At 52.0% G+C, this 24,729-nt stretch overlaps 1 protein-coding gene across 4 annotated transcripts; it reads right to left on the bottom strand.

Annotated features, from left to right (window-relative positions):
• Window positions 1–344: 344 nt before the first annotated feature.
• On the bottom strand, window positions 345–13,854 carry MAPK8IP2 (mitogen-activated protein kinase 8 interacting protein 2). Of its 4 annotated transcripts, none has more exons than XM_087448621.1 (13): window positions 13,494–13,854; window positions 12,448–12,553; window positions 10,775–11,059; window positions 10,540–10,633; window positions 9,218–10,456; window positions 8,786–8,861; window positions 8,482–8,654; window positions 8,279–8,388; window positions 7,486–7,590; window positions 7,276–7,346; window positions 4,513–4,626; window positions 4,225–4,323; window positions 345–3,795 (listed from the first exon to the last, which is right to left on the bottom strand). In XM_087448621.1, the coding sequence occupies exons 1-13, from the start codon at window positions 13,556–13,558 to the stop codon at window positions 3,723–3,725; spliced, it is 2,610 nt and encodes an 869-aa protein (XP_087304747.1). In that variant the 5' UTR covers window positions 13,559–13,854; the 3' UTR covers window positions 345–3,722. The 4 variants fall into 4 exon arrangements, with proteins under 4 accessions (XP_087304747.1, XP_087304746.1, XP_087304748.1 ...); XM_087448620.1 differs by having other exon boundaries at window positions 10,775–11,107; XM_087448622.1 differs by lacking the exon at window positions 4,513–4,626 and having other exon boundaries at window positions 10,775–11,107.
• Window positions 13,855–24,729: the final 10,875 nt, after the last annotated feature.

Here is a 24,729-nt window from a genome sequence, read left to right on the forward strand (position 1 = left end):
CACAGCATGGCTTGATGAGTGGTGAGTGGGTCGGACCCAGGATCCGAACCTGTGAACCCTGGGCTGCCGAAGCAGAGCGCGCAAACTTAACTGCTACGGCCCCCCAACACAACTTTTTTTGTTTGAGTTTAATTAATATATCTTTACTTTTTTATTTTTAGTTTTTCTGTGGATGTTTCTATTTGTATTTGGGGGTATCTAATAAGCAATATATAATACTTGAAACAATTAAGACATGTTCATTGCACAAAAAAAGGAAGAGACACACCCTCCGTCCCCCTTCCAGCAACCGTGGCTGCAAGCCTTCTGTGTTTCCTTTCAGTTTTTCAACACGTAGTTTCTAGTGTAGATTCTGTATATTTATTTCCCTTAACAGCATAACAAGTATTTTCTGCATTATTACTAAATGTAGTAAGCACACTTTTTCACCTCTGCCCAATATTTCAATTAGGTAAATATATCTTAATTTAGTTAATCATAGTTGGTGGTAAATATTTAGATTATTTTTATGCTTTCAATATTTTAAACAAGAATGTGTACAAAGCTTTTTATTTAGGATGCTATCCATGGCTGGATTTCCAGAAGTCAGAGTCCTGGTATTGGAGGCTGGCTCGCTCATCACACAGGGTTCCACAAGCCGCCAGCAGGAGTGCCAGGCACTGCCCCGGCTCTGGGAGGACACTGGCATCAGCCACGCCCCTGCTCTCTCAGACTCACAGTCGGCAGCCTCTGCCAGGGGAGCAGGCAGTAGCAACACCTCACCCAACTCCACGGCCCAGGGGCCCCTGGCGCCCAGAAGGACAGGAGGTCACCCAGAGACATACAGAGAAGGACAGCAGATGCCCATAGGAAGCTCAGAGGCTCCAAGGGCAGAAATGGGGTGGAGGGAAGAGGGGCTGGAGAGGGGCAGGGATGGGGCAGGCTGAGGTTCAACATGGAGCCACTGCAGAGTTTGAGGGAGAGTGGCCTGCTCACGTTTCTGTTTAAAAACCCCAGTCTGGTTGCAGGTGCAGGTGGATTCCCAGATGCAGGTGGAGGCAGGGAGCCTGGAGGAAGCTGTCTGATGCACAAAGATCCAGGAGGAAACTCAAGGTGGTTTGATGCAGGTAGAGGTGGGGGGGATGGAAGGACAGACTTAGGGCTGGGGGTGTAGGTGACAGCAACGTGGAGTCTAGGGTGACGCCTGGACTCCAGCTCAGGTGACTGGGGAAAATGTAAACCACAGAACATAGAGGAACAGGGGCAAGTGGGGAAAAGGCTCACACAAGTTTGAAGTGTCTGTGGCACCCACTAGGCAGCGTAGGCCCTCGGCACCTCAGTGCCCTCGTTAGGGTCACTATATTTACAGAATTCTGCAAAGCACCAGCCCAGTGACTGGCTGGGGGAGTGCCCCTGGTGGTCAGCTGGGGTTGGTGGGTTAATGCACAAGGCGCAGAGCTGAGCCAAGCAGTGCTGAAGCAGAACGCTGGGCCTGGCACAGGGAAGGCATCGAATCCGAAGAAGGGAGGAAGCCAGTGAAGGAGAACCCCAGACCGAGCCAGGGACAGGGTGTGGAGCACAGCTGAGCTAGAGGAGACCATGAGATCTGAGGAGCAGCAGCCAGAGAGGGGAAGGAAAGCAGGCAGGTGCGGCTGGGCAGGTGCAGCAAAGGAGGCCAGAGAGGTGGAAGGAAGATGGGCAGTTGCAGGAAGGGCCCTACCAAAAGGGAGCTGTTCCAGGTAAAGGACGCCCAAGCACGTCCAACTGCTGTCCTAAAGGGTCAGCCGGGAGGGAAAGATTGAGAACACAGAAAAACGGGGAGACGAGTCGGACGGAGGGGCCTGGCCCAACAGGGGTAGGGGGGTGCCTTCCCTGAGATGGACAAGCGCAGTGGGAGGGCAGGGCGTGAATTCTCACCTGCCTGAGAGTGAAAGAAGAGCAGAGGGAAAAGGTGGGTGGGTGGTGGGTCCCCACAGTGGTGCAGCCATAGGGGTCTGAGGGCCACACACCCCATGCCCAGGTGCAGAGGGGGTGCAGGTTTCAAACATCCACATCCAGGGGCTCTCTTCCTCTTCACGACTTTAATTAGTAGGAAAGTTTTCTCATAGATGTTCTACTTTGTCTTCTTGACGGGTGGAGCTGGAATGTGCTGTGTGCTGGTTAACAAGCTGTTTCCACCAGGCGAGGGGTCTGGGGCCCTGGTCTGTTAGTGGGGCTGCCCACATGCTAAAGGGCTTGGTCATCTATTAACTCTTAAGACACAATTATATTTCTCTGTTTGCTGGCTGCCCTTAGTTTGAGTAGGAGTTTTTTTTTATAGACCGTAGTTTTAAATGTTTATGTAATGAACGTGTCTATACTTCCTTTTACTATCACTTCATAACCTTCGCTTGTTGTCTTCCTGGTGTTGCACTAGTCCGGGGCTCAGGGGGAGGGACCCAGGCCACCCTTAGCAAGGCACCGACTGCCATGCTGACCTCAGCACCTGACAGCAGGGCGCACCTGGCAGGGGAGCCCAGGAAGCCCTTTCTCTGGGAGATAGCATCTACGATCACCTAAGGGCGCAGTGAAAAACAGTCACCTCTTCTGGCTTCTGTGGAGAATTTTTTAAATACCAATTTTAAGATCTAAGCAGATTGACCCCTGCTGTCTCTTTCTCTCACACACATGCTCACTCACACACACAAGTGTGCGCACACACTGATCTGAGCCATGCCGGCTCCCCTTGCACACCCACTCCCCAGCTCGGCGCTCCAGTGTGGGTGGAAGGAACAGGGCCCTTTCTCTCTGGCCTCAGCTTCCTTGCTGGCCAACCAAGTGTATATGGGGAGAATCCCCAGGGGCCCCAGTGCAGCACCACAGGGACCCCTGATGTGATCTCGGAGAGCACTGAAGGGGTGAAACTTCTCTCGATTCCATCACTCTGGGGTCTTGGTCCCCACTGCCCGGGCCCATATCTGCCCTGCCACCAGAAACAGCCAGGGTCACACCAAGCAGAGAGTTTATTGAGGTGCTGGACTGCGGGGAGTGTTTGCAGCGGCAAAGCAGATGCTGGTGTGGCCGGGACCTGGGGCGGGGCGCCCTCCTCCTAGCAGCATCTAGGGGCCTGGGGTGAGCATCAAGAACTACTCCTAAGTCTCCCCCAAGGCCCTTCTGGGGAGCCCCTCCCTGCTTTCCCCTGAGCTCCGTGCAGGGTGGTATGGGGGGTCCCTCTCTTTGTCCTTGTGGTCAAGGATGGGATGATCCCTTGAGGTTCACTATAAAAATTAAAATTCCTTTATAAATCACAGGGGAGGGGCAGGGGGGGATCAGCTGGGAGCCTGATGTCACTGGTCACCTGGAGCCTCGCCATCCTCCACACCCCGCTCCCAGTTCTGACCCCAAAGTAAAGAGCAGAGGATGAGAGTTTGCAGGCACAGAGAGGGACAGAGACAGACATGAGGAGAGAGGAGGGAGGTCAAGGGGAAGAGAAAGAAGGGATCTGAGGGAAAGGGGGAGGGGCGGGCTCCACGCTCCCACAGCCCCTGGGAACGAGGAGGAGAGTCCCCAGCACAGCCCCAGAGACTCCCTGGACAGCAGGTCCACGTGCCCCCAATCCAGTCCTTGCCAAAGCCACGGTGGTCTCTTGAGACACCCCCAGCCCAGCTGCACCTGGAGCAGGAGAGCGGCGGCTACTCCAGGTAGATGTCCTCTGTGGGGCAGGTGAACTCCAGGTGCACCTGGAGCAGGAGGGCGACAAGCAGCTACTCCAGGTAGATGTCCTCTGTGGGGCAGGCGTACTCCAGGTGTTCCTGGTAGTACTCCAGGAACGCGCGGCTGGGGGAGAGAGCGCCATCCACCAGCCACTCAGGGTGCGGCCTCAACCTGAGCCCCCCATGCCCGCAGCCCTCCCTCCCTACCCACCTGGGCCTGCCCGCGTGCCCCCAGACTTCACTCCTCAGCTCTCCTGGCCAGTGACCCGCCCTTTTCCTTGCTCTCTGGCCTCAAGGCTCCATTCCTACCCCCACCCGACCTGGGCAATGTGCCTGTGCCACTTCCATCTCCAGTATCTTCCCCCAAAGCACAAATGTAGTTTTCCACCCCCCATCTTCCCCACTTTCCACCTCAACTGCTTCCCACCTGACCTCCCCTTTCACTCCTGCCCAAACTCTCCACCACCTCCCTGTCCCCAGGTCTCCCCTCCATCGTCCCAGCCATCCCCATACTGTCCACCCTAATTCTCCATCCACCCTGCTGGCCGCTCACCCCACACTCTGGGCCACGGGCCTCATGGATTCCTGGGAGACAAAGACGTGGCAGGCAAAGCGGCTCAGCAGAGGGTGTTTGGTGATGAAGCCGAAATAGCTGCAGTGGGAGTCGGTGTGGAGGGTGTCAGAGTGCGGACCCACACCGCAGCCCACCCCCCCCCCCCCAGCATCTGGAGAGAAGAGGCAGGGCTCTGGGTAGGAGTGGGATGGAGAAATGTGTGCGTCACACGATTTCAAGATTGGAAGATGCCTTTTTGGGTCCCAGTTCAAGCACAGTGCTGGGTACCTCTGAGGAGTCAGTGGTCTGTGTGAACTCCTCCACAACAGGGGTGTCCAGCCGCACCTTCCTTCTCCCGAGCCAGCGCCACCTGCCTCCATGTCCCTCCTCCAGAGTCTGCCCCTGCACCACAGAGCAAGGCCCTCCCCTGCCTTCTGGGCACCATGTCTCAGCTGACTCATGCCTTGCATGCATCACCTGGTGCCCTGAGCCTGCCCAGCCCCACTTCTGGTCCTGCAAACTCACAGCTATTTCCTGAGCTCCGATGTGGGGCTTAACATCAGCCCCGGATCTGTACAACCCTGTTCTGGGAGAAGGACCTCGCACCCTGGCTCTGTCACTCATTTAGTCCCTGCCCCAATTCTGCTTCATTTATGCCTTTCCTGAATCCACCCTTCTTCTTCTCATCCAAGACATTAATAAAAATTATTGTCCAGAGGGAGGGCCTGTCGGAGTCCTGCAGCATGAGACTCGAGACCCCCCAACTGTGGCCAATCTGATCCACATTGGGTCAGATTAGGATTTTGTGGTTCCACCAGATGGAAATTGACATGATAGCATCATTGCCAGGACCACGTGCTCATGTGTCTGTGAACACGTCACAGCCTTGTCTCAAATGCCGTCGTTCAAGGGCCGGCCTGTGGCTTAGCGGTTAAGTGTGTGCGCTCCACTGCTGGCGGCCCGGGTTCAGATCCCGGGCACGCACCGACGCACCGCTTCTCCGGCCATGCTGAGGCCGCGTCCCACATACAGCAACTAGAAGGATGTGCAATTATGACATACAACTGTCTACTGGGGCTTTGGGGGAAAAATAAATAAATAAATAAAATTTTTAAAAAAATGCCGTCGTTCAGGTGCTGCTCACCCGGTGCAGGCCCCAGCCTAAGCAACTGACATTATTAACTTACACAAGCCTCACAGGTCCTGAGGTAGGCACCCCCATCTCTCGTCTCTAGATGAGGGAGCTAAGGCACAGAGGGGGCCAGAAACTTGCCCAAGGACGCACAGCCAGTCTGGGGCAGCGCTGGGAGCACTCGTGGCAGTCTGCAGTCTTAAACGCCACATGCTCTGCCTCACGCAGACACAGCACCCCGGCCCGTTCCTGACCCACCACTACTTCACCGAGAAACAAGTTAACCGTCTGCCTAACGCTGTGAGGGACTGGGCTGAGCTCTGGGGGAACAAATGTTAGGAAGGAGTGGGCCAGGACAGCAGCTCCTTGGTCCCCTCCCCCCACCGCCTCCTCGTCTTGGACCTGAACCACTGGCCTGACCATCTCTCTCTCGTGGAATTGCTCCCGGTCAGTGTCCAGCTCAGAAGGCTTGAGCTTGTGGCATCCACAGTTTTCCTCTTCCCCTCTAGGCAGTGCCATCCTCAGCCCAGGTCCATATGGGCTGTGGACCACCATGCAGACAGGTCCTCATGGTGCCAGAGCAGCCTGCTGTCTGGTCTGAGCCCTGGTGCTGTATCCCAGCTCTCCATCCCTCAGAGCAGCGTCTAGACGGGGGATCCCATCAGCCATCTCCCTCTTCAATGGAGAAGCAGCCAGACTGGGCTCTGACCCTGCCAAGGGTCGACACCACCACCCAGCCAGCAGATAGAGCCCTCCTTGTTCTCTTTGCCACAAGTGTCCAACGATACATGTGGTGGCCTCAGCATCTGTCACAAGCCTCAGCCCCAGCAGCACCCTACATCCCATCTGCCCTCGAGGACCTGCTTCCTCCAACACTCCATCCAGTCCTTTTGAGCCTCTGGTTGGCCCTGTCTGCTCTCCGGTTTCCTCTTCCCATCTCCTTCACCCAGGACACTGGGACCCAGTGGGCAGGAGTCTGGCTGGGCAGGAAGCCTGTAGACCCCCCACAACTCACTGGTTACAATGCCGGCACTATCCCTCCCCTCTCACGCGTGTCTCTTCTCGCCCCCCCTCACGGCTGCAGGGATCTACCTGCTCCAACTGACTCCTTCCCTCCAGGTCTCCCTCCCACACTCCAGACTCAGGTTAGCAAATGGTCACTTCAATATCACTGCCTCTGTGATGAATGCTGCATCTCCAGGCTGTCAGGCCCGTTCACGCTGGGCCCCTTCTCTTGGTCCGTGGGTTACTATCTGCCCACCACCCAGGTGGCACGTCACCCTTGATTCTCCCTCCAGGCCGACCTCGACATCCAATCAACCCAGGTCCTGCCTGTCCCACCTCCTAAATACACCTGGATGACAGTGGCCACCTGACCTCCTGCCAGCAGCACCTGAGTCCATCCAGCCTGCACAGCAGCCAAAGCCAGCTTGTCAACCTGACTGTGTCACATCGCCAATGGGATTAAGCACAAGCTCCTTGGCATAGTCAGAAGGGCACAGGTACCCCCCGTGTCCCTCTAACCTCATCCCAGCTGCTCCCCGAGACCCCGAGTGCCCCTTGCCCACAGCCTTGGCTCACCTGGCTCCCTGCCAAGAAGATCTACCCCCGCACCTACTTGTCCTTTGAGGCTCACAAAGTGGTCTTCAGGTGCCTCCTGAATCCCAGAACTCCCCTGCCTCCCTCCCTGCTGGTCTGCTCGCTGGAGCCCCAGAGAGACACCCACTAGACCTCCCCCAGATGCTTCTAGCACCAACTTGTCTGTGTGTCTGTCTCCCCACCCACACTAGATGGGAGCCTGTGTGATGCGTGTCTCCTGAGCCTAGTGGGCGCAGGTGGGGGTCTGGGGATAGAAGGTGGGACTGTGTATGGGCAGCCCTCAGGGTCTGTGGGGACTCTGGGGAGGGTGAGGCTCTCACCAGCTGTTACGGGGGTGGCAGCCGCAGAACGAGATGTTCTTCATCTGGAAGAAATGGCTGCAGTGCTGGAACTGGAGGAGAGGTGCAGAAGCTGGGTTAGACGGGGGTGGCCCGGGCCACGTCTGCCACCCCTGCGGACGTCCCTGGTCAGACCCTCCTGCTTTACCCCACGCCCAGCCTCCCCTGTGCCTCAGGCCCCCAGACCCCCACCTCCGGTCCTCCGCTTAGACTCAGCTTGACCCCCCGAAGAGAAATCTCCAGGTCACAGGAGGCAGGCGGACGCAGGTGGACGGTCAGCTTCCGAGCAGTGGCAATCTGGGGAAGAAGTCAGAGTCTGAGAGGAAAGCCTCAAGGGCCTACATGGCCGTCTTTCTCTCCTCTTGGAGGAACATTTTAGATTACGTTTGAAGACTCTTGGCACTGATTCTGGAAGTGGGAGCTCGGGGTCCTCAGTCTCAGGACCAGCGGTCACCTCTCTGCTCTCAGCCTGCCTCGTCTTCCTTCCGTTCCTCCAGCCAGGACCAGGGCCCCCACCGCCCCCGGCCCCCTCACTCTCCATCCCCATGAGCTGGATGGGAGCTCTTAGGTGCAAGGCTGTCCTGCTCCCCTGCTGCTCTCCTCCTCAGTCACAGGACGAGCAGACGGCAGGCACTCACGAAACGTCCACTGAGTGAATGAAGGAGTGATCAAATGAGTCTCAGGGAAGGGTCTGTGAAAGTTGGTCTTGATTTTCAGACAAGAAGAGGATGTGCTGAAGGGGAAGAGGGGCCCGCAGGAAGATGGAGGCCCCACTGAACCAGCTGAGAGAGCCCAGGTGACGGGGGACAGAAGCCAAGCTCTGCCCTAGGCCTGTCTGCCCAGGCCTCTGAATCAGGGCCCAAGGGCCTGCCCCCTGACCCCCAAGACATACTCTGAACCCTCCGCAGAGGAGGTGGGAGGCCAGGGGCCTCCAGGGGCCGTGCCAGCCTGCGGGGCTGCGGTGGTGCCCCACCTCCAGACTGACCTTCTGCATGGCTGCGCACAGGATGCCGTTGCCCTGGTGACAGGGCACCTCCACGGAGCCCAGGAACTGCACATCGAATCGCTCCACCCAGCAGGGACTCCGCTTGCTCCCTGTGGGGGGGGGGGTTGTCACAAGGGGCCTAGGTCAGACAAGTGAGGGGGGGGTCTGGGGTGACAAGATGTCCCTTTGGAAGAGGGCCTCACCCTGCAGGTCCTTGGCAGGGCCGGGCACTGCATGGGCATAGAAGGCAGGGAAGACCCCACGCTCGCCCGTGCGCATGTTGAAGCCACGGAACCAGAAGTCGTCCTCCTCGGCCTCCACCAGCACAGGGTCGTCCACATCCAGCTCCAGCTCATCAGGATGGCGAGGGATGAACCTGAGATCAGGGCAGAGGTGGGAGGTCACTGGGGGGGGGGGGGGGCAGGGCTGGCTGGGCTGTGTCCACCAGTGTCCTGTAATGTCTGCAGACTGAGGCTGGCGGCACCCACGGCAAGAGGAAGGCTGTACCTGAAGACAGCCCGATGGGTTTGCTCTCTCTCCTCCCCGTTGACCAGGCAGGAAAAAAGGCCAAAGGACTCGGTGCCTGAAGACAGAGACAGGAAAGACAGAGACAGCGAAAGACAGAGACTCAGAAGGGGAGGAAGGAAAGTCCCTGGAGGCCTGACCAAGTTCCCCTCCCCTCAGCAGTCTGGCATGGGGGGGTCCTGAGTCAGGGAGGGAGCAAGAACCCACCCATCAGGGTCTGGAGGCAGAGCAGCCCTCCCCAGCCCCCTCCTCACCACACTGGGGGTCTAGGGAAAGCCCCAGGCCCATGTCCTGGGTAAGAGGGCAGTGCCCAGCCCTAACGCCCCCTCCAGACCTTCAGGTTGCCCTGGGCACTCCGCCTGGGAGCCTGCCTGTTCCCCTAGGACCATCCCCCTTTCCCCACCTCCCACTCACTGGAAGATCGAGAGGTGCTGTTGACAAAGACATTGAGGAACTTCTTGGAGAAGGTGAGGTCAGGGCTGTCTGGGGAGGCGTCCCTGGGGCCCTGACCGTTGCCTAGCATTGCAGCCCCAGTCTCTTCCTCGCTCGTCTCGCCGCCACTGTCCTCCTCGCTGTCGTCGCCCAGGCCGGCGCAGCGCCGCAGGCTCACCAGCTCCAGCTGCGTGTGCTCGTCCACCACCAGCGTGTACTTGACCGCGTCGTACACCAGCGAGGCGTCCAACGGCGCCGCGGGGCCCGCGCCCCTGCTCCCGGAGGGCCCCGCCTTGTCCTCGGCTTCGTCCTCGTCCTCCTCTTCGTCCTCGTCCTCCTCTTCCTCCGAGCAGGCGGCGGAGCAGGAGCGGCCGGGGCGGGCGGCGCGGCCCGGAGCCGCCCACAGAGGCGTGATGGTGTCGCACGTGGGGTTGCTGAGGAACAGGCAGGGCCCGGGCTGCGCCGGGCCGGGCCTGGGTGCTGAGGGCGCGGGGGGCGGCGGCCCGCACAGCGTCTCCATGTCCACCAGCTCCACGCCACCAGACCCCACAGGTGCCTCGGGGGCCCCGCCGGCCGGCGACGCGGGCTCCCCCAAAGGACGTGGCACGGGGGACAGGCACTGGCCAGGGCAGCGGATGGGCGAGGAGCCCTCGGAGATCATGCGGCTCACCAGGTTGCTGAGCAGCCAGGGCGAGTCGGCGTCCTCGCTGAGGTCTGGCTCCGACTCAGACCCCGACTCGTACTCGCTGTTGGTGTCGTCGGGGCCCACGGGCAGGAAGGCGGGGCGGCGCAGGGGCTCGCGCGCGGGCTCGGGCTCGGGCTCGGGCTCTGGCTCGGGTTCGGGCTCCGAGGCAGGCGACGAGGCCTCCTCGATGGAGTTGGTGAGGTGCGAGGAGCGGCCGCTGCTGCTGCTGCCGCCATCACTGCTCAACTCCAGCTCCGTCTCGGAGATGGACGAAATCATGCGCCCCAGGCGCGCGCCCGCCGCGTCCTCCGAGTCGGAGCCCGGGGACGACAGCTCTTGGCTGCTGCGCCGGCCCCCATGGCCCCCGCTGGAGCGGCTCCCCAGGTCCGCCTCGATGCCGGGATCTGAGGAGGGCGAGGCCCCATCTGGCGCCGGGGGCCCCGCAGGCTGGTTCCCTTCACAGTCGCAACCTGGGGGCACAGGCGACTGTGCCCCGCTGGAGCTCCCGTCTGTGGGCGGGAGGGGGGCCGACGGCTCTGCGGAGTAGGGGGATGCGTCAGCCAGCCCACCCTCTCCACTCTCCCTCCCTCCCCTCCTGTGCCCCTAGCCACCCGCTCACCTCTGAGGGGCTCCTGGGGGGGTGAGCGCAGCACTGTCTCCTGCCAGGAGGCTGGAGGCACTGGGGCAAAGCCTCCATTGTTGTTCAGGGAGTCCTGGAGGGAGGGACAAGAAAGCAGCGCTGAAGACAGGTTCCAGCTCTCAGGGGTAGGAGGGGCAGGCTGCCATGGGGAGCAGAGTCCCGGATGCTTGGAATCCAGGTTTAGCTCCAGAATGCTGTGGGTCTGGGTGCTCACCTGGGCTCCCATTGTAGTCAGGTGGAGGGTGGTGGGCCGGTGCTTGTGCGGCTCCTCCAGGGAGGGGGAGGGGGAGGGGATCAGGGGCTCCCTGGCAGGGGCCTCTGAGCCAGGGCCACCTCCCTCCTTGTCCTCTCCTTCTCCTTCCTCCTCTTCTTCCTCCTCCTCCTCCTCCTCCTCCTCCTCCTCCTCTTCATTGTCATCGATCATCTCAAACTCCTGGAAGTCATCCTGGAAGGAGCAGATGGGGTGCGGCTGCTCCGAACGCCCCAGAGAGAGGCTGTCCTGCAGGAAGGAGGGACAGGGCAGAGCTGGGCCAGAGTGCAGCAATGACTGGGGGTCCCAGGTGGCAGAAAAGGGGAAAACAGGAAGTGATAAGTCAAGGGAGAGAAGCCTCAGTTCACTCTGCTCCCCACCCACAGAGCAGTTTTTTTTGTTTTTTTTTTTAATCTGCTTAAGATGCATAAGGATCACCCCAGTTCTTGGTAAGAGCCCAAACTCCTAACCTTGGTGATAGAGATTCTCAGAGTGGCCCCAACCCACCTGCCAGCCTCATCTCACCCCCAAATCCTGTCACATTTGATACCAGCACTCTTTCCTTCACAGCATTTTAATGCAATTCACAATTATTGCAGTCTTTGGTCTGTCTCCCTCACCAAGCTGCAAGCCCCACCAGCGCAGGGCCATGTCCACATTGTGTACTGGTGTACCCTACCCCTGAGAACAGGACCCAGCCACATGGATGCTCAGTAAATACTGAATGAACGTATGAAGGAAGAGACAGCCGGCACCCAGGATGCAACAAGCTTGCATCAACCTCAGGGCCTTTGACACAGTTAATCCCTTTGCCGGCAATTCCTCTCCTCCATTCTCTCCTACCTCCCTTATCTGCCCAGCTCCAACTGGTCTTCCCTAAAGGGTATGGATGTGTGCCATTTCCACGGGAAAGTCTCCCTGAAGGCCTCAGTCTTGGTGGGGTTCTTTGTGTCTTCCCATTGGAACCCAGTCCCTGACACTCAGGCAGCCATTCCCTCTTACATGTCTTCCTCCCCTACTAGGTTATAAGCTCCCGAAGGCAAGGGTCACACCTGTCCTGTTCTCCTCCCAAGCACCTGGAAGCCCCCAGCACTTGCCACATGGCAGTCGCTTAGAAATATTCTCAAATGAATGAAAAGAGAAACATGGAGAGGCAGGGAGAAGGAGAAGCAGCAGGAGGTGGGGGAGAAAAGATTTCAGGGGTGGAGACATGAGGCAGATGGATGGAGGCTTGAGAGGTGTGGACAGGGCTGGGGAGGAGACAAGGTGAGATGGCAGCTGGAAGGGTTAGATCTTTCTGGGAAGTGATCTGAGGACAAAGGGCACCCAAAGCAGAGGCACAGCCCGTCCATCCATCCCCACCCCCCCAGCATGCCAGGTGATGGGGGTCAGGCGAGGACTGCTGGGGAAGGCCCTCAGTGGAGGGCCTACAGTCTGTTAGAAAAAGAGAGGTTTGATATCAAGGAAGACCCCAGACCAAGAGGCCAAGGGGGAGGGGGCAATTAGAGGATCTCTTGTTTCAAAGCTGAGCTCAGACCCACCCTAAAACCCCAAATGAATGCTAAGCAGAGCGGCTAACCAGAGCCAAAACAAGGCTCTCTCTTGAGAAGGTTCTATGCCCCAGGCCCCTGCCCCACCTTCTCACAGTGATCCGAGTCATAGCTGAGGCCCAGACCACAGTCATCGGTGATCTCAGAGAGGTCTTCATCGTCAAATTCTTCCAGGCTTATGTCCTGGGGAGGCCTGGAGGAGACCAGGGTCAGAGAGCAAGGGGGCTCCTGAGAAAGCTACCAACTCTGAACTCCCCACCAGGGAGCTCATCCTAAGGAGGGGCCAAGGGAGACCCCTAGCTCCTAAGCCTCCAGAGCCACCAACTCCCAGACCAGCATCCTGCCGTCATCTTGAACCCCAAGCTCTGCTCTCAAGCAGATCCCCCCAACAATCTGAGCCATGACCAGCCCAGAAGGGTCCCCCCAACCCTCCTCCCAGTCTTCCTCCCTCACAGAGCCAGCAGCCTCTCCTCCCTCCACACTCAGCTCCAAGCCCCTCTGGGTCACAGCCTCAGCCTCCGGGGAGTCTGGCTGAGCAGAGCAGGGGGGAGGGGTGCACAGAAGCTGCAGCAGCAGGAGAGGGAGGAGAGTTCTGGGAGCAGAGTCTGGCCACTTTGTCTCCCCCCTCCTGCCCAAGGCAGGCCTACACCTAGAGGTCCAGCCTTCTCCCCACCCCAGGCCCTTCCCCCAGGGCTCCAGGCTTGCTTTCAGCTCTCTCCCTCTCTGAGCCCTACAGGCCAGGCCAGGCCTCCACGGAGAGGAGACCAAAAGGACACTGCTAAGCACCCGGGGTGTGCTCTGCGTCCTGCCAGGCAGGCTGCTCCTCAGAGGCTCTGGCCCAGGACCTCCACCCTTGGAAGGGTCAGTTGCCCAGGCTGGGTGCGGCAGTGGATGCCAGCGGGAAATGGAGCGGGACAAGGGGAGGACAAGACTGGAGAGACCCCGAATGGAGGCTGGGGGATGGGGAGCAAGGAGTCAGAGGCCTCAGGACCGGAGACGGGCCTGGGGCTTGGGTCCCCAAAGGCAATGGGGGTGGGGTGGCAGGGCAGATCGGAGAGGTCTGGGGATGGGGTCAGAGAGGGGGCTGCAGGAAGGAAAGAGCCTGCCAAGGCCAGGGGCGCGGAAGTGCGTACCTGCAGCCTGGCGGCGACAGCGAGTGGAAGGTGGAGAGAGAGAACATGTCCGCGCGGTCCGCCATCTTCTCGGGGAGCCCTGCCGACCGCGGGGGGGCCGAGCGACGGCTCCTCCCTCGTCCTCGCCTCCCGACGCACCTCGTGACACGCCCTGCGACACCCGCCCGCCGGTACCTCAACGCCCCGCAGACTCCGCGCAGCGCGAGCGGCAACGCCGCAGGGACAGGAGGGAGGGGGAGGGACAGGAGGGAGGAGATGGGGCAGGAGGGAGGGGCCGGGAAAGGGGGGAGGGGACAGGGCAGGGCAGGGGACGCTGGTTGGAGGAGAGAAAGTGGTTTGACTGACAGGCTCTGGTTGGGGAAGCACCGGGTGTGTGGTTTGGTCTCTTTCGGGTGGATCAGGTTCGTGTACAGGAGGATCTGCGGATGGGGAGACATGAGCTTGAGAGCCTTAAATGAGGAATCTGCGGTGGGGAAACCGGAGGAAGGCAGCGGTCTGGGTCCGCAGACCTCTGGTTAACTGGTTTTTTGGGGGTAGGAGCTCATGGAGGGGTGGGTGCGGGCCCAGGAGCTGCGCTGACGTCCCAAGGAATCAGAACGGAAGAGCTGGGGTCTCAAGCCTGGGTCAGAGATGATTCAGGCCGAGCCTGGGGCGCGTCGAAAGGGGCTGGAAGAGCTGTCCGCCTTTAGGTGCTGATCAGGGCTGGTCGGAGCTGTCCCATACTGGGTGCTGATTGGGCCGACGGAGATTTCTCCCTAAAACGTGCTGACTGGGGCTGGAGGAGCTGTTCCCTGACGGGTGCTGATCAAAGCTGGAAGAGCTGTTCCCTCACAGGGTGCTGATCGGTGCTGGACAGAGACATCCGCCCAAGGCATGCTGATCCAGGCTGGATTCCGAGTTGACCATACAGAGGATGCTGATTGGGGCTAAAACTGGACTTTCAGTACACAGTACAGACCACGCAGGCTGGACAGAGGTATTGATGGGAATTGGGTGAAGTTATAATCCTGAGGCTATGTTCACTCAATTGGAAAAACTGTTTCTTGAGCACCAACTATGTGACTAGCACTGTTCAGAGCACTGGCACGTTCTTGATGTGGAGCCACGTGAGAGAGCGAGGGTTGAAATCAACCTCGAGGAGTCATATTAGGTCAGTATCAGCTGGCACTAGAGCGGGGGAAGGGCAGATCAGGGTTGTGAGTACGGTTGGTAAAGACAGTTTGGAGGGGCAGGTTAGGAAGACTTTGTGGAGAAGATTTGGCTAAAGAAAGAGGCTGGAGTTTCAACAAGAGTGCAGTGAAATTATCCTTTTTTTCCCTTGATGGAAATTATGTGCCCTGATATTTGTCAAAATTATTTCTGTGGAAAATTATTTCTGAGGGAAGGATGAGGCACCTGAGTGATTAATGCCTGGAAACCGCAGGGCAGAAGGAGTGCATGCACATTGGGAAGGGCGACATCATTCTTTGGGTGGCGATCATTCCAGCCCAGAGAGAAGGCCTATGTCCAGGGGCAGATCTTGCCCTCTTTTGTGCCCCAACCACAATTTATATTTTATCTCAATTACAGTGTTTTCCTAAGAATGGCATTTACTAGTTTATGTTTCCCTCCCTAATGATGGAGAGCTGCAGGAGAGTGGAGACACTATCTTATCTCTCTTTGAAGCTCCAAGCTCCAAGCACAGCGCCTGGCACACAGTAGATGCCCAGTAAATATGTGAATGAATGAAGGAATGAATGAGAGGGCTTATGGGCTCTACCAGGTCTGGGCTATTAAGTCCTTGTCATCATACTGTCTTTTCAATTTTAGGAGCATTAAGAACATTCCCTATTTCTGAGGTTCAAGGAGTCTGGACATATTAACCACTTCCTGACTTTTGCCATAAAACTCCAGATCTCTTCCCAGAATTCATGAGGAGTTTTGATCCTAACTACCCAGGTTTCCTTTCAATCCTGTTCAATCTTGTCATTGAACAAGTTAATTTGGACATCCACATAAATGATGCATCCAACACCTTGGTCAGTCAGCTCCTCGACTTCTGACCAGTCAACAGTATTTGACTTTCTCAACTCTAGTGACCTCTCCCATTAAGAGCCTCTGGATTTACCTCCACCTGGAATTGCACCAACCTGAAGCCTTATACTCCTAAATCTCATCTCAGATCATCACTCCCACAATCCTCAAGCTTCTCCCCTTCCTTCCCTCCCTCTTATCAGATGATTCACTCTCACATTCCAGGAGTATAAAGGTCACGAAGTGGGCGCTTCCTCCTCCTATTTCATCTGTGAAGACTTCCATCTATCCCCAGAGCACAGATGGAAGGTCACCAGTCTTAGGGTCTGAGAGATCGTGGTACCAATCTTTATCTTGCCAACAATTTTCTGAAGGTGGGCAAGTTACTCAGTCCTATGGACCTCAGTTTCTTCATCTGTACACTGGTGCTATGAGGATCACATGAGATACACATGTAAAGCGCCAGGCACAGGCCCTCGCTCTTATTTATGAACATTCAATGTTCCTCTTCTCCCTGCTCCTCACACTGGGGTCCATCTCCTCCCAACCCTCAGGACTCTGCTCTTTCCGGCTCAGGGATACATTGATGAAAAGACAAAATCCCTCTCTTGAAGGGGTTTATGCTCCTTACATCTTGCACATTTCATCAAATTTATATGTGTTACATCATGTGATCCTCGTAGCATCCTTGTATGGATGAAAGAACTGAGATCCACTGGGCACTGACCAATCCCTCCTTGAAGTTCTGTCTCCCCTCAGCTTGTGGGCCCCACGCACTACTGGTTTTCCTCCTGCCTTCCTGGCCACCCACTGTTAGTGTTCTTCCAGACTCCTCTCCCTTCCCTTAAATGACAAATCAAGATGTTTTGACTCTACCATTTTAATACTTTGATTTGCTCTGTGGTCCACTAATGGTACAGACAGTTAGTACAAAACACAAAATTGACTGGACTTATATGGGAAAATTGGAATAGCAACACAGTTCAGCAATCCTTACCACAGATTACTCCTAAAAAGTCAGAGGACATTTTCTGACAATTTTCTCACAGATTAGAAAATAAATGCGAACTATCTGTCTTTTATTCTACTCATATAGCATAGAAATCACAAACAAAATTAAAATGGCAATGGCTAAAACTGTGAACAGAAATATATAATGAAGATGAAAAGCTTAAGAGCCATAACTTGTTGGGAATGCTATCACAATCAATAACTTCACCACCTCCTGAATCTTGATTTTAAGCAGCTGCTTTTCTGACCATTGCCTCCTATTTTTCTTGCTTTCTTACTGTATTACCATGACATCCACAATTCTTTGACTCCATAAGAAACTTATTCCAGTTACTACTACTGCTGTGTGGCAAATTACCACCAAGTTTAATGAATTAAAACTGCCATTTTACCCTGCTTACAGTTTGGGGGTCATAAATTCGGGAAGGACTCCAATGGGAAGTTCTTGTCTGAGGTTTCTCATGCGGTTTGGTTACAGCCAGAGGTCAGCTGGGCTGGATGTCCAAGATGGCTCAGTCACAAGGCAGGCAGTTGACACCGACTGTTGATATGAGCTCAGATGGGGCTGTCAACCAGCACCTACACCTGGCCTCTCCAGCATGGTGGTCTCAGGGTAGTGGGACTTCTTACATGATGGCCGGCTTCCCCCACAGTGAGTGTCCTAGGAAGGACAGGTGGAAGCTGCAAGGCCTTTTCTGATCTAGCTTTGGAAGTCATATGCCTACCTATTGGTCAAAGCAATCACAAACCCTTCCAGATTCCAGAGAGAGGTCAGAGACCCCACCTCTCAGTGGGAGGAGTATCAAAGAATTTGGGGGCTGTGTTATAAACCACCATAGGCCTCCAGCCATTGAGCCTCCCACTTTTCTCATTGCCTGTTCAAGTCCCTTGCTTGAAATTAACCCTCTCTCTTGCATCATCAACTTCTTCTCTTCTGGATCATTTCCATCAGCAAATAAGCATAATCTAGTGTTAAAATAAATGGTATATTGTCATCTCTGTTCATATAAGGAATCCAAAGTCAAGGGGTTTACAAGACTGTTATGTCTTAAAGGAAAGGGCAGTTAAAAAAATCCTTCTTCTGGTTTAAGAAAGAAATCTCATGGGGCCAGCCCGGTGGCGCAAGTGGTTAAGTGCGCGTGCTCCGCTGCGGCGGCCCAGGGTTCCTTGGTTCGGATCCCCAGCGCGCATGGTGCACAGCTTGTTAAGCCATGCTGGGGCGGCGTCCCATATAAAGTAGAGGAAGATGGGCATGGATGTTAGCCCAGGGCCAGTCTTCCTCAGCGAAAAAGAGGAAGACTGGCAGATGTTAGCTTAGGGCCCATCTTCCTCACCAAAAAAAAAAAAAAAAATCTCACAAATAGTTATACCTTTCAGAAAACAGATTTCTACCAGTGAGGAGAACTATTATGACAATGAATCAGAGTTGAAGTTTTTTTAAGGGATTGTTACTATTAGGAAATAGCAACTATCTATGAAATCTAAACATCTTAAAAAACTCTTTCATGAAGATAAACTAACACATGGACAAAGAGAACAGTTTAGTGGTTACCAGAGGGGAAGGAAGTTGGGGGGTGGGCACAAAGGGTGAAGGGGCACATTTATATGGTGACTGACAAATAATAATGTACAACTGAAATTTCACAATGTTATAAACTATTATGACCTCAGTCAAATTAAAAATATATATATATATAGTTGAATATTGGGGAGAAAAAACTCCTTCATGCAAAGTACATGCCCAAAGACAGTATATAATTGAATACAGAACAGGATTATACATTTTCACACAAGTCTTTGCACTGGACCAGTGTCATAGGCCCAAATAGGACTGCATTGGAGCCTTGAAAAAAATTAGCTCTCTGACATATGAATCAGAGAATTTCCTGTACTGTGATAAATGCAAAGGGAACACCCCCAGCAAAGCATTCCAGGAAATATCAGGCTGGGGAATGTTTGGTGAGAATGGTTTCCCAAGTTTCCCCAGTCCCTCCCAAAGATGCACTAAAGTTGGTGGCAATGGTGGTCTGCCTGACCAGGGAGAGGTCCTGATAGGTTGTGGAAGGCCCCGAGTAGAGACTTACTAAGCCTTTTACACCCACAAACTTGTCACCCTGGAATTCTGGCATAATTACCTTATTTGGTTGACAAAAACTGCCTTTTTCCAGCTATGTCCCCTGGACCTAACATCTGAATCCTAGGTACATTACTACGTAGACCACAGGTTAGATAATAATGAGCAAGCAGCTGGCAGGATGGCACTTCTTCCCTTCCCTGCCTCACTTTCTCACCCACCCATGCTTGTCCCAGCCACTACCTCCGAAAGAATCCAATCTAAGTCATCCTCATGACACCCACATTGAACTTCACAAAGCCTAACGTCAACCAATATCTCTACCCTCTTCCTGAACAATATAGGACCCTAGAAGACATTGACTCTATTTACTCCAGTCCCAACTTAAATTCTATTACTATGTATTTAAATTATTCTTTTCAAGTCCCACAAGGAATTGTTTGTTTTGCTTTAAACAGTCAATGTTTACTTAGATTTACCTAAATGTTTACCTCTTTCTGTGTTCGTCATTCTTTTTTGAATCTCAGACCTTCCCATGATCCCACTTTCCTTTTGCCTGAAGTACATTTTTTTTTAATTGATGTTTTAATGGTTTCTAACATTGTGAAATTTTTGGGTTGTACATTTTTGTTTGTCCATCACCATATATATGACTCCCTTCACCCCTTGTGCCCACCCCCCACCCCCCACCCCCACTGCCCCTGGTAACCACAGTCCAGTTTTCTCTGTCCATGTGTTGGTTTATATTCCACATATGAGTGAGATCATACAGTGTTTGTCTTTCTCTTTCTGGCTTACTTCACTTAACATAATACGCTCCAGGCCCATCCATGTTGTTGCAAATGGGACGATTTTGTCTTTTTTTATGGCTGAGTAGTATTCCATTGTATATATATACCACATTTTCCTAATCCAATCGTCAGTCGAGGGACACTTATGTTGCTTCCACTTCTTGGCTATGGTGAATAATGCTGCATGAAGTACATTTTTTAGAATTTTCTTTATTGAGAGCTTTGGGTGGTAAACTCTCAGTTTATCTAAAAAAAATGCCTTTTATTTTTCCCTGGCTCCTAAAGCATATATTTACTGGATATAGAATTCTAGGTCAAGTAGTTAGTTTCTGTCATCATCTTGGAGGCATCATTCCACTGTCTTCCTCTGAATTCTCTCCTTGCTATGAGAAGTCACCTCTCAGCTGCCACTCCCTTGAAGGTCATTTCTCTTTCCTTCCCAGCTGCATTGAGGGCTCCTTTGTCTTTGGTGTTCTGAAGTTTCCATACAGTGTATCTAGGTGTATATTTATTTTATATATTTTTTCTGCCTGAGGTTAACTGAGCCTCTTAACTATTCAGATTTCTCTCTTATCAGTTTAGAAATTTCACAGCCATTCTCTCCTCAAATATTCCTCTACTCCCTTCCATCTCTTCTCCTTCTGGGACTGCAATTAGACTCATGCTGGACCTCCTCATTCTAGCCTCCATACTCTTAACCTATCTTTCCTGTTTCCATCCCTATGTCTTTCCAGGAAATATTCAGGATAATTTATTCACATTTATCTTTCAATTCACTAATTCTCTCTTCAGTTGTTTATCATCTGCTGTTAAAACTGTGTACTGAGGTTTAAATTTAGTTGAAATTAAAATTCAACTAAAATTTCAACTAAATTAAAACTTTCATTTTAGAACTTCCATTTGGAACTTTTCAAACTGCTTGATTATTCCTTATAGTTTCTTAGTTTCTGCACATATTTGCAACCTTGCCTTTTATTACTTTAATTACTTTGAACACAGGCATTTTATAATGTTTGATAATTCCGTTATCTGAAACGTGCTGTCTGTGGTTACTGCTGACTTGCTCTCATGATTGCTCATTATCTTGCTGCTTAATTAATTTTTTTTTTAACTTAGAGATGCTTGTTAGCCTTGAGACTGTATTTATGGGAAACTCTGAGGCCAAGGAACAGGGTGGGCACCTTCAGAGAGAATTTGTATTTGCTTTTACCAGGAACCTGTAGGCATTACCAATCTGAGATCACTCTATATTCAATATTCCACCGAAGGTTTCTTGGACCACCTGGACTTCATGAATTTGAGCTGCCAACCCATGTGAGAGCCAGCTTCTTATTCTAAATCTTGAGCATCTATCACACACACACACACACACACGCATGCACACACTTCATTTTGCCCTCAAATTTGAAATAGTCAGTTTTCTTTGCAGTCCCCGAAGGAGGCTAGAAGCCCAAAATCAAGGTGTCAGCAGGGCCACGCTCTCTCCAAAGGCTCTAGGAGAGGATCCTTTCTTGCCTCTTCCAGCTTCTGGTGATTGCTGGCAGTCCTTGGCTTGCAGATGCATCACTCTAATCTCTGCCTCCATTGTCACATGACCTCCTCTATGTTTCCATGTCTGTGTTCAAATTTCCCTCTTTTTATAAGGACACTAGTCATTGGATTAGGACCCACCCTAATCCAGTATGACCTTATCTTAACTAATGTCATCTGCAACGACCCTATTTCTAAATAAGGTCACATTCTGAGGTCCTGGGTGGATATGAATTTTATAGCCTATTCAACCCAGCATTGGCTATAAAACCCCAAATCCAAGTTCTCTCAGTTCACCAAATGCCTCTGATCAAAGCAGTGTGCAGTGCTCAACTGGCTCCTCTGGGCTCCCATTTTATTTAGTCCCTTATTTTCTTACTAGATCATCAATGATTTTAGAAAACACTTTTTCGGGGCCGGCCCCATGGCATAGCAGTTAAGTGCATTCGCTCTGCTGCTGGCAGCCCAGGTTCGGACCCCGGGCGCACACTGATGCACCGCTTGTCAGGCCATGCTGTGGCGGCGTCCCACATAAAGTAGAGGAGGATCGGCACAGATGTTAGCTCAGGGCCAGTCTTCCTCAGCAAAAAGAGGAGATTGGCATGGGTGTTAGTTCAGGGCTGATCTTCCTCGCAAAACAAAAAAAGAAAAAAGAAAACACTTTTTCAGAAAGTAGTTTATCCTGGATTTTTTTTTAATTTTATTTATTTTTCCCCCAAAGCCCCAGTAGATAGTTGTATGTCATAGACGCACATCCTTCCAGTTGCTGTACGTGGGACGCAGCCTCAGCATGGCCAGCGAAGCGGTGCGCACCTGGGATCCGAACCCAGGCCACCAGCAGCGGAGCGCATGCACTTAACCGCTAAGCCACGGGGCCGGCCTTATCCTGGATTTTTAACTGTTTTCAGCAGAAAGTTCTATTTAGGAATCTAGCTTGCCATATTATATCTCCATTGATTTTATGAGGCTACAGTGTGATAAGAATAGCTCAAGAAAATTAATGAATTATATGTCTATTTCACTTAGGAGCACATATACAAAAGTCCCAACAAAATATTAGCTAATGAAATTCAACAGTTTATTTTTGTAAATGCATTCTGATCACATGGGGTTTAACCCAGAAATCCAAAGATGGCTCAACATCCCACTTTCACTTTCAGTGGTAATCCAACACATTCATGGAACAGGAGAGAAAAATTGCATGATCATCTCAATAGATGTGAATTTTATAACATTCAACAATTAATTATGATTTTTTAATGGCTCCCAGCCATTATGGAATAACAGCTATTGAACTTGCCCTTCTGCCAAGGGGGAAAAAAACCCAGGAAACTGAACAAAATATAGGAAGCAACTATTTTCAGACACTGGACAAAGGACAGCACAGGACCGTGATCCCTGAGAGAAGGGAAACAAATGACATAAAGCCTATAATTGTCTTGGTTTTCCATTTGGAGGCATTTCCAGACTGCAGTGCGGGGAAGAGCATGCATTTATAGAGTGGCAGTCTTGATGAGTTTAGAAGATAGAAGTCAGAGTTTGGGGAGGCCAAATTATTTGGAATCTTCAGATAAGAGTACCAGAGAGAAGGGATCTACTCAGAGAAAGAGTTCCAGAAATCTACAATAGGATCCCCCTAAGTTTTGGTAAATACTAAGTTGTGCTTGCATAGAATAAAATTCCATAAGGCTGGATAAAGAAAAACTATTGGGGAACCGTAAGGTGGAAATTCCAGAGCTCATGTAGGACTGGGAGATATTCAAGATCCAACAGCTAGATGGTGAGACCATATTGAACACCTGGCACATTCAGTAGAGCTAAACCAGCCCCAGAGTAAAGGCCACTTTAGAGCTGCTAACAAAGTTTTAAACAAGCCTCAGAAGAATCAAGCTGATCCACAAGAAGCTTAACTGACTGCCAAAACCAACTTAAATGCGCTTTAAAGGAGGATAACGAAACCCAGGCACTCATGTCCTGCATCCAATAAAAAAAATCCTGGCCCTGCAATGAAGCAGGAAAAACTTGGAGGGAAAAAATCAGTAAAAACAGACACATAAAGAACACAAATGATTGCACCAGCCCTGTGGCGTAGCGGTTAAGTGCATGCACTCTGCTGCTGGCAGCCCGGGTTCAGATCCCAGTGGCACACTGAGGCACCGCTTGTCAGGCCATGCTGTGGTGGTGTTCCACATAAAGTAGAGGAAGATCAGCATGGATGTTAGCTCAGGGCCAGTCTTCCTCAGCAAAAAGAGGATTGGCATGGATGTTAGCTCAGGGATGATCTTCCTCACACACACACACAAAAAACCCCAGAAATGATGGAATTAACAGACATAGACTTTAGAGTAGCTATTATAAATATACCCATGGATTTGAAGAAAACATGAACACGGTGAGCAAAGAAGTGGAAGATGTAAAAAAAAAGAAACAAGTGGAACTTTGAGAGATAAAAAATGCAGTATATGAAATGAAAAATTTACTGGATGGGATTAACAGTGGGTTAGACACTGAGGAAGAAAAGATTAGTGAACATGAAAACAGAGTAATGAAAACTATCCAAACTGAAGCAGAGAGAAAAAAAGACTGAAAAAAATAACAAAGCCTCATTGACCTTTGGGAAAATATCAAGCAGTCTAACTGGATAATTGGAGACACAAAGGGTCAGCAAAAACAGGTATTTGAAGAAACAATGGCTTGAAAATTTTCCAAACTTTTTGAAAACTATAAACCCACAGGCCCAAAGTACTCAACAAATCCCAAGCAGGATAAACACAACATGAACTACTTCAAAGCACATAATAATCAAATTGCTAAAAATTAGTCATAACAAAAAAAATATTAAAAACAGCCAGAAAAAAAAAAGACACACACATATCAGGAAAAAAAGACAAAAATTCTTGCTGACTTCTCATCAGAAACAATGCAAACCATAATAAACGGAATGGCATCCTTAAATTGCTAAAAGAAAAAAAATTTCAACAGGCAGTGGAAATGTCCTCCAAAAAATGAACGTGAAATAAAGACAACTTCAGACAAACAAAATCTGAGATAACTTTTCACTAGCATATCTGCAATACAAGGAATAGTAAAGGAAGTTCTTCAGAATGAAAGAACACACCTGAGGAGAACCTGGGTCTACACAAAGGAATAAAGAGGCCTGAGGGAAATCCTAAAAGACTTTTTTTTCATATTTGAATCCCTTTAAAATATAATTGATTGTATAAATTTAAAAAATCAGCACTGTATTATAGAGTTTAAAACATATGTGTAAGTAAAACATGGGGCAGGCCCGGTGGCGTAGTGATTAAGTTCACGCGCTCCACTTCTGCAGCCCAGGGATCGCAGGTTCGGATCCCGGGCGCAGACATGCATACCACTTGTCAAGACATGCTGTGGCAGCATCCCACATACAAAATAGAGGAAGATTGGCACAGATGTTAGCTGAGGGCTAATCTTCCTCATCAAAAAAAAAAAACCCACATATGTGTAAGTAAACCATAAAGGACATAAAGGTCAGAACAACAGCAAAGGATGGGAGGGAGAAACGGAAGTGCACTGTTGTAAGGTTGTTATATTATATGTGAGATAGTATAATGTTACTTGAGGGTAGACTATGATAAGCTAAAAATGCATAGTATAAACCCTAGAGAAAATATTTTAAAAATCACAAAGACATACAGCTAATTAGCTAAGAGTGGAGATAAAATGGAATTCTAACACATATTTGGTTAATACAAAAGAAAGGAGACAAAGAGGGGAACTAGACAAAGGTAAAATGGGACAAATATAAAACAAGTAGTGAGATGGTAGCCCAATA

The sequence above is a fragment of the Ceratotherium simum genome, chromosome 25 (genome assembly GCF_057802395.1).
Source record: "Ceratotherium simum simum isolate JZ-2026a chromosome 25, ASM5780239v1, whole genome shotgun sequence".
In the NCBI taxonomy this organism is placed as follows: domain Eukaryota; kingdom Metazoa; phylum Chordata; class Mammalia; order Perissodactyla; family Rhinocerotidae; genus Ceratotherium; species Ceratotherium simum.